This window comes from Thunnus albacares, chromosome 1 (assembly GCF_914725855.1).
Source record: "Thunnus albacares chromosome 1, fThuAlb1.1, whole genome shotgun sequence".
Classification (NCBI taxonomy): domain Eukaryota; kingdom Metazoa; phylum Chordata; class Actinopteri; order Scombriformes; family Scombridae; genus Thunnus; species Thunnus albacares.
The window spans coordinates 9,013,513-9,022,547 of record NC_058106.1 but is presented as its reverse complement, the minus strand read 5'-3'; the positions used below and the strand labels follow the sequence as shown (position 1 = coordinate 9,022,547).

Below are 9,035 nucleotides of genomic sequence, written 5' to 3'. Positions count from 1 at the left end.
ATCTCAGCTTCTGATGCTTCATTTTTGACTGTTCTTTTTTTAATGTGTCACTCCCAAGTTTGCAATGCCACATTGTGCCCTTTAACTACTGGTGAAACCGCATCTTAAAAGGTTTGGACAAAGAGATATTTTACTTTTTTTTAAGGACTGTCAAAATCAATACCACAGAAGCAGAGATGTCCTGAGTTTTTGTCCTACTCTTCCCAAAATGCATCTCAAAGGCATTTTTTTTATTTAACCCTCCCTGATTCCATCATTAAACTTTATTTTCATGGCTTTTCTTATCCTGCATTTACAGATTTAATTCACACCCTGAGGTGCCCAACAACTTCTGTTATTCAGTGAGCAGCTCCACAAGAGTAAGGTGTAGTGCCTCACTCAAGAGCACCTTGACCTTGGTTTTCTTGGTCACTTACTACTCCCTGATGGTTTAAGGATTCAGACTGGCAACCTCCTGATCCAAAGCTAAATTATCTAACCTATAAGTCAATTTTACTACAAACTGGGTGAAGATACTTTCATCAGACTCCCCCTGGAGATGAAAGCAGTAAACGTTGCTCTTTTTGTACCCGTCATTACTTTGATTTGACGTCAGGTACCAGAACTGGACTGACGGCTGCAGGAGGCTATTGTGAGCCGGCAGAACAGTGAGCTCTGGTTCTGTGTGCAAAGCAAATTGTCTAACAGTAAGAAATGGCCTTTATCAGCTCGCCCTGACCTTCACATCCACTGACAGAGCAGGGCTCCATTGCACTCAGCCAATCTCACAAACAGGCCACGGGCATTCAGCAAACTCTGAAAATACAGATGGAAAAATCTAATGTCAGTGTCTACAACATTAATAACTCCTTGTCCCAGCAGACACAAATAGAAAGAACAGGCTGATCGCAGGCAGAGAACGGCTCGGGAACATCAGAATGCTCTTACCTAAGAAGAATTATCGTAGCTATTCCAAAGGAACATTAGCCTGGTATGATGGATATTTTCAGTATGAGAAATAGGAAGCCAAGTTGATCAGAAAAGCTCTCTCTGCAGTCCCCCTCTGAGGTCACTACACAGGCGTAATTACAGAGCTTCTCACAGTGCTCCTCTGTGGCTGGTGTGCAAATATTGCCATCTACTGTTAGACAAAGAATATGCCTGCTCCTGAGGCCTGCCAGGCCCACACAGTTCAGGATCAAGTGTGCACTCCAAACTGCAGCAGCAACATTTATTGTTCAGTTCTTGGTGCTAGATATGTACTCGTTAACAGCTAGTTCTAAAAAACAAAACACTTAAAGCAAGACACCTGCTACTCTAAGTTAACATGACAGTCTGAATTGCTCACTGATGGTTGACCAGGGCTGGTAGAAATAAAACTTCTACAAATGGTTGTGAGAGAAGAATGGTCCTCAAATTTAACTTATGAGTCGAGAAACACTTGACACAGGACTGAGGAGTGTTGTAAAAAAAAAAAAAAAAAAAGGCTAAAAGTAACTTTTAGCACTGACAAGCTTTGTTTAATATATTGAAGCATGCAAGAGGAAATCTATATTTCTCCTACAGTTATGCTATAATAATATAATATCAATAGATTCTAGTTAGGATATTACTTATAAAAGTCTCTGAGTTCAAGAAGGATATATGGTTAAGAAGAATAGATGAATATTTAAGTGATATTCATATGTGGAGGTCCTTAATATGATTTAAAATTATTTAAGCAAATACATATTTAATTGTTGCTGGGTTTTTTCAGAACTGAAGGCTCACAGGGGTTGACCTAAAAAAAAAAAGAGACATTTTTGTAAAAAGTGTATACTGACAAGTTTATATTTTTAGAACCTGTTTAATTAGTCATTTCTGTTTTGTTGTCTTTCAAACTCAACAGACTTCTTGTATTTCACAGCTCAGCTAATTTAATATTTAATGCAATTGGAATAACAGAGACGTGGTACATGTGAACTTTGAGAAGAATCACATTATTGTATTCATGTTGAATGCATCATGAACTTTGTCATGTTGCTGTGTGTGTGTGTGTTAGGACAGAACTTGTATCTTTTATCATTCATTTGCCAGCTACAGATGAGGCGTAGCTTCTGCCTCAGCTGGTCACCCTTAAAATGATTCTTAATGTATGAACTTACCAGTAAACTTTTTATATTAAATGTTTTATTTTTAGGTGTACATGAATCTGTGATGATTGATGTGATGCAGCTGTGATACATCACACCTGGAGACCTGCTATTGGCTGATAGTCAGTGTGAGGACATTCTGGGTAGACATAACTGTAGCTCCTATTTTACAGCCCTTACTGTGAGAGTCGCTGCAGTCAGCACTGAAGAACCACATTTAGACTTTGCTGGAGGCTTCTTCATACAAAGCTTCTCAGTCCTAAGTTCAAAGTTTAGGACCATTCTTAAGGTCATGTCTTAGAAGTTTTATACATATAGATATTACTTGCCATAAGATCTGAGGGTTTCGCCGACTTAACACTCATGACGCACACAATATGTGTGGAAAAACAATTTATTTATACAATGAAACATACATAGCTTGAAGGGAAGATACATTGTTTGATACAAGACAGCAGATAAGTAAACTTTCTGGGCCTCATAAATATTGTTCTGGAAGTCAGTGTCCCTGTTATGAGTTTAGGCATCATAGGCTGAGGATGAAGCGGTCGACCTTCATCATGTACGCTGGTTTCAGATAGCGCTGCAGTTCGCTTTTCTTCACCCACAGAAAAGGAGCATTCGGAGCTGCGGAGGGACCGCTGTCGGACAGAACTGCTTTGAAGAAGAATACCTTTGTTCCGATCGAGCCCTCCGTCCGAACAGCTTTGGGCAGTTTGTACTTGTACACTCCGCAGGGGGCGTTGCCGAGGAAAGTCGCCTTAAAACTGGCTCCTGCATGAAGACATGTGGCTGTGAGTTAATACAGATGGAGTACTAAGACAAAAAGTGAGTGAAAACGCAGATGTTCATGCGGTCGCACCGACCATTTGACACTGCAGCTGCGTTGTTAACACTGTATTTTTCTGGATTATAATTGTTTCCGCTCTGTTTCTTATTCTCTGCTGTGACAACAACACAGTTTTCTCAGTTACGTTTTTAATCTAATCTCATGTCGTGTAAATCACATTGCCCCAGTGGGCTCAACAACACCATGTCAGGGATTCAATTCCCATTGAGTCCAGCTGTATTAAAAATGGATCAACTCCTGCTACTGCACTGTAAGACGCTTTAAATAAAACCCTCCACCAAATGGCAGACGTTAATGTCAAGTGGAAAGTCTTAATGAGAAGTGATGGATGGAGTTGGCACATTAATAGTTCATGAGTAATGTTGTGAGACCGTTTAACACACTCAGTCACTGGCGTTTTATTTAAGAATCCACCGCTTTTTAGATGTTAAATATCTTTCCCTAATGTTTCTAAGATCCATAATTGTTACTGGATCATTTGTTCCATTTTTTCCTGCTGTGACTGAACCTTAACTTTCCTCCAGTCATTTCCTTGTTGTTGCAGATCTATGAACCGAAGGCTAATCTACTGCTGACATCAATGGAGGTCTAAGGGAATATGACAAGTTGGGACCGAGAGGTTGGAGGTTTAAGGAGAATTTGTTGTGGATAAGTGACACGCAACTATTTTAGATAAGATCACGTCAAACTTTAATGTTCTTTATGTTAAAACTGGGTCAGAACAGCAGAAGAAATTAAGATAAAGATACAGTAAGAACAGAACAAACAGAGCGTGTTGATGATAACACGACCTGTTACAACTTATATTAAGGATGTAGATGGTATCTTGGTGTATATCCTGCCTTCAGTGAGGTTTAAAGGTCATATTAACCACATAGTTCAGAGATATCATGTTTTGTTATATTTTATAGTTAACATGGACAGCTGCAGATTTTGTTAAGGACAGCATGACTGCTGTTTGCAGCATGTTTTAAGAATAATTAATCTTGAATAATTAAATTCAAGAACTTAGTTTGTTACATTATGGGGATATCATACAGACTGATTTGATTGGTTACATATATATATATATACACACTTTATTTTAAGGGTGACTATAGCATTGTTTTGTCATGATAACAGTCTTGCCTACCTGCCATTTCTATTTTTGTTTTAAAAATTATTCTAGGAGGAAACACTAAATACTAAATACTCCTTAGGTACAAGATAACAGCAAAAATATCATCTGCGTCATTTAAAAAAAAACGTTGTGTTTCATGTTACCTGGCAGGGAGGCGAGGGCTCTCTCGGCCGTCTGTCGCAGGGTTTCTCCTTCCTGCCACTGAGTCTGAGGTAGCAGCCACATCTCCGAGCCACCCACCTGCTGCTTGGATAGAAGAACCAGCGAGTCGGCCAGGCAGCGCTCCACTGAGGTCAAGTCCTTATCCACATCACCTAAACGTGAGACAGGACCATCAGCTGGTTCACAACAGCTATGTTTCTCTGTAACTGTCAAGCTAAATTTACTCAAACTTTTGAAATGTCACAATGTATAAAATGGAAATTGGGAGTGCTGGAGCAAAGAGATTTCCTGAATGTGAAAAAAACCCTAAAATTAAAAACCCATATTGTGTATATTCTATAGGGCTGCAAGTAACCATTATTTTGATTATTGACTAATCTGTCAATTATTTTCTCGATTAATCGATTAGTTGTTTGGTCAATAAAATGTCAGAAAAAGATGAAACATGTCAATCACTGTTTGTTAATCCTCAAATGTCTTGTTTGTCCATAACACAAAGATATTCAGTTTACTGTCATAGAAGACTAAAGAAACCAGGAAATATTCACATTTAAGAAGCTGGAATCAGAGAATTTGGACATTTTTTTTCTTAAACGATTATCAAAATAGTTGGCGATTCCTTTAATAGCTGACAACTAATCGATTAACCGTCTAATTGTTGCAGCTCTGCTATTCTGGTTTACTCAGTTACCCCTTTTTCATCTATTTCCTGAACTGACCTCTGACCCTCGGGGCAGGCTGGAAGCTCTTCAACTTCTGCTCCCAGGAGTCTTCCAGGTCCTGAGCCAGCACAGTTTCCTGGTGTCTGTGGTCATCCTCTTCGTCAGAGTCATAGTCAGCTGCCTGCTTGCGACTCATTCTCTCAGCGTCTTCCAGCAGCCGCAGCTCATGGTCCGCCAGCAAGCTTTTCTCCAGCTCCATCTGAAACAAACACTTCTCAAACTCAAACTCCAGGACGCTTTTCAGACCTCTGTTTACATACCTGATTTGGGAAATACAGCTGGGTGTCGTGTGGTGAAGGCCATTGAACATTATGTCCCGTACCCCTGTATAGCTGAACACTGTCCTAAACTACAGCTGATGTCACACTGTATTTTGACAGGATATGACTGATAAAAGGTGATACAATAATAAGATAACACAATATCAGTTTTTGACAAAACCGTTATCGTGGCCAAAAGAATTTACGATATCTATAGAAAATTTGGGGAAAAAAATGCCATCAGTCAAATCATCTTTAACTTTGTTTACTGTGTGTTTTGCCTCTTTTCTGGCAAATGAATTACACTCAAAATAGAGTAAAGGGAGATGGAGAGAGTCGGTAACCATAACTGTACATAGTTTGAAAGAAGTTTGAACACACTGAAGTAGAAGGTTTTTATTTCCGCCTGAATATTTTTTTGCAAACAGATGCCTGCAGGTGAACTATAGCTGGAAAACAGAATAGGACCACAGCATGGAGCCGTAACTAGTCCAAGTTCTAATTTAATAACAATACCACAGAAAATGAATATTTTACACACTTTTCTAAGGGGATTTCTAGGCGTCTTGCAAAAAAAAGCCATTTAGAGACACCAAATAACCTCTGCCTCAGAGTAACTGAAGCATAAAGACATTATAGTGCTTTGTTCCCCTGTTGACACTAAACTTTGTGCATATAAAAGAGTCAAAACAAGTGGGAAAGCAGTTCATATATGTAAGTAAATCACAGCAAACTATTTATATTTACATAAATGGTTTGCATCGATCAAATCACAAGAATCTTAGCTTTCCAAATATGTCAGATGAAAACTCACTTAAAAGACAGGAGTTGTGTACATAACATAGTTGTGTACCGTTGGAACGTTAAGGGGTTTTAAGAGGCGCTGGATTATTTCCACAATATTATCATATGTGTATTATTAACATGATATCAATATTTCATTTTTTAAATATCAGTTATCGTCAATACCGGTATAACCGGTATAACCGGTATAATGTAACGAGCGGCCACTGCACCTTCGGTTATTGGTAGTATGGGTCCTCCTGTATCTCCTAACCACTGCTGCAACTGTGTTTTGGCTTCTGTTCAGTAGCCTATCGATGATCTTGTACCCTCTCTCATCTATATGAAGTCTCACAATCTGGTTTCTTACTTGTTCAGGCAGTTCCTTACCATGTGGAGCCATGTTGCATTAGACACAACTCAGGCCAAAACTGAGAAAGTTGTGGTGTTCACAGGTTCTTTTATAACCTTGTTCAGGAAATTTTTCTTAATTGGAAGTCACAGGTGTCCTCACTTTTGTTTCAGTGGTCACAGGTGGAGAATCAGCCACTAAATATCATTATTTGTTTCCCTTAACTTTCCCCTTAAACCCGAATTGGAAGCTAACTTCAGCATTGTTATACTGTATGTATATGTTTTTACCACTGTCACATTAGTGTATTTTGATAGCTGTGCATCTGTAATCTCACTATAAAGGAAGGAGTCTCTGCCTGTATGTGTGTCTGTCTCTTCTTTGGTTTTCTCGACAACCGTTCATCCGATCTACATCAGACTTGATGGCTGTATTGCTGGAGACTGAAAGAACTGCAGTGTCGAGTGTGAAGTTGTTTGTTGTACAAACAAGGATTTTTAACATTAAGATAACTCCTACATGTTAATGACACTCTTATCAGCTGAACTTTTCATGATTGAATTTAGATTGATTCTATCCAACTTCTAAACAATAAGAAATGTGCAAACAGTGAGTATGCTCCAAGAAGCACTTTTCTCAACAACAGTCCATCCAATCGACTTTACACTTGGCGGGTGTATTGCTGAGGACCTGAGGAAGTGCAGTGTCCAGTGTAAAGTTGTTTGGATGAAAGGTTCAGTGACAGACTGAATCACTGCGATGTTGCGCTAACATATAACTGGCGGTTGATTTGAATTGCGGATACATGTGAAATCGGCAAAATTGTTTATTTCTGTTGTCGTTTTAAGCCGTAACTGTACTGTTGAAAGATATAACATAGTATACAGTACAGTACACACAGTGGTCCAACCTATCTGACGTTTCCACTGAGCTTATCTTACGTACTATGTAGCTTTGCTAGTGTCTTTGATAAACCAAATCTACACACAGGTGGGACATTACGTTGGAGGAATTTAATTTGAATGTTCAACAGTGGGTACATACATACATGGATGTATTATAAGTGCAGAATAGGACTCCGCAGCTCAGTCTTGCAGCCAATTTTTCCCAGTGGTCACTTGCAGTATTGCAGCAAAAAAATCCTCCTGCAGCCCAAATAGCCTTTTCCCCATTGACCACCATTGTAAAAGAGACTGTAAAACTGTTGAAAGGAAACCTCAAACTGCAAACAAGGTCAGTTATAACTCTTTCTATTTTGAACTTTTGATCCATGGAGTTTTTATATTTGTAAACTTTCCTTGAGCTGAAAAAAAGTGATTTAAAAATCAGATTCCTTGACACAAACCAGGAGCTAGGAACTTTTTTTGGTGTCTGCGCCAGCCAAGCAATTCTCATCAGATTGAATGAGTGCCATTTTTGGTCAGGTATCCAGCTCTTATAATACATCCATGCTGCCATAATGAATCTTAGCTCTGTGCTGCTAAAAGTTGAAGGTTAATTGATGGGTGGATGTCATGATATTATTGGTTGAAATTGGTTGGTTCAAGCCTATATAAGCACATATCATATTTTGTTTTACAGGAATAAAACATGATTGGATTTTGATATAAGATTACAAAGACATGGATTATATGTGGCCTATATATTGTGAAGTAGGTGCACAATATGAACAGGGATGTGATCTAAAATGGTTAAAAAGGCATTTTTCATGTAATATCGACTTTAAATACATTTTCTACTAACTACTTGTACTTACTTATACTTATTTGCATACGCTTCTTTTTTTACTTCTTTACTTGCTTAAACTGAGATTTATTTTTGCTCCGCGCCATTAAATTGTATGTACGTGCCGCAAGGATATATTATAGGAGCATTTATACTTATTATACATCCATGACGTGCCGCATGGGTTTTCAACCTGGAAGTTCTTGTAAACAAACATTGTGATTGGCTCTAAACATGGACGTATATCTTTATACATCCATGGTTCTAAACCGGAGGCCAAGCAAATGGCCCGTTCCAAACAGGCACGTTTTGAACGAGCACTGAACGAGTGTCTAGAAGTGAATGGATAATTGTTATAACTGTGAGTTATAAAACAAACGCACCTGCTGCATCATGGTTGTGACCTGCTGCTCTATCGGGCTGCTGTCCGCTGAGATCACCGGCAACCTCTGCAGACACACCGCGGCCGTCAAACTCCATGGAGAACTTGGTCTTTCTGTTAACATGTTGGTCTGTAAAGTCGCCCGACACACAGGACTGCCGGAAAACTGACGAAACACCGAGTTACCGGCCGCTGTCCTCCCGAAACAAGCCATGAACTGTATGAGAGACCGACTCGCCATCTTTCTACAGGGCGAAGCCATCTTCTTTTGCTACGTTCAATGTATGTGCAAGAAAATGTGACGCGGGCTGCTACTCATATAAAAACCGGATGGAAGTAGGATTTTTAACCACGTGTTTCCCCCTCAATGATACCTGAATGTAAAATAAAGATATTAGTACCTATAATGTAAAGTGTTATCTGTTGATTTATCTGGAGGATGAAGCAGATTTATTGTCAAACTATTTACTTTAGTTAGCGAGTGTTCACCTTGTACGTTTAAAATTTACGAGGGTTTACGAAGTCCATGAAGGCAGCAATTTTACCCACAGTTCTGTGCCGAAAAAGA

At 39.1% G+C, this 9,035-nt stretch overlaps 1 protein-coding gene across 2 annotated transcripts; it reads right to left on the bottom strand.

The window, feature by feature from the left end:
• Window positions 1-2,489: 2,489 nt before the first annotated feature.
• Window positions 2,490-8,780, bottom strand: mrpl46 (mitochondrial ribosomal protein L46). Of its 2 annotated transcripts, none has more exons than XM_044369761.1 (4): window positions 8,469-8,780; window positions 4,963-5,164; window positions 4,225-4,395; window positions 2,490-2,885 (listed from the first exon to the last, which is right to left on the bottom strand). In XM_044369761.1, exons 1-4 carry the CDS (start codon window positions 8,727-8,729, stop codon window positions 2,638-2,640), a joined length of 882 nt encoding a protein of 293 aa, XP_044225696.1. In that variant the 5' UTR covers window positions 8,730-8,780; the 3' UTR covers window positions 2,490-2,637. The 2 variants fall into 2 exon arrangements, with proteins under 2 accessions (XP_044225696.1, XP_044225783.1); XM_044369848.1 differs by lacking the exon at window positions 8,469-8,780 and adding an exon at window positions 6,399-6,422.
• Between the last annotated feature and the right edge of the window lie 255 nt (window positions 8,781-9,035).

Excerpts from the sequence above, each read along its gene's own strand:
- mrpl46 (XM_044369761.1), bottom strand. The coding sequence starts at position 8,729 with ATGGCTTCGCCCTGTAGAAAGATGGCGAGTCGGTCTCTCATACAGTTC. Across the intron at positions 5,165-8,468 it reads TCACAACCATGATGCAGCAG|ATGGAGCTGGAGAAAAGCTT; the intron begins GTGCGTTTGTTT and ends TGTTTGTTTCAG. Across the intron at positions 2,886-4,224 it reads AGCCCTCGCCTCCCTGCCAG|GAGCCAGTTTTAAGGCGACT; the intron begins GTAACATGAAAC and ends GTCTTCATGCAG.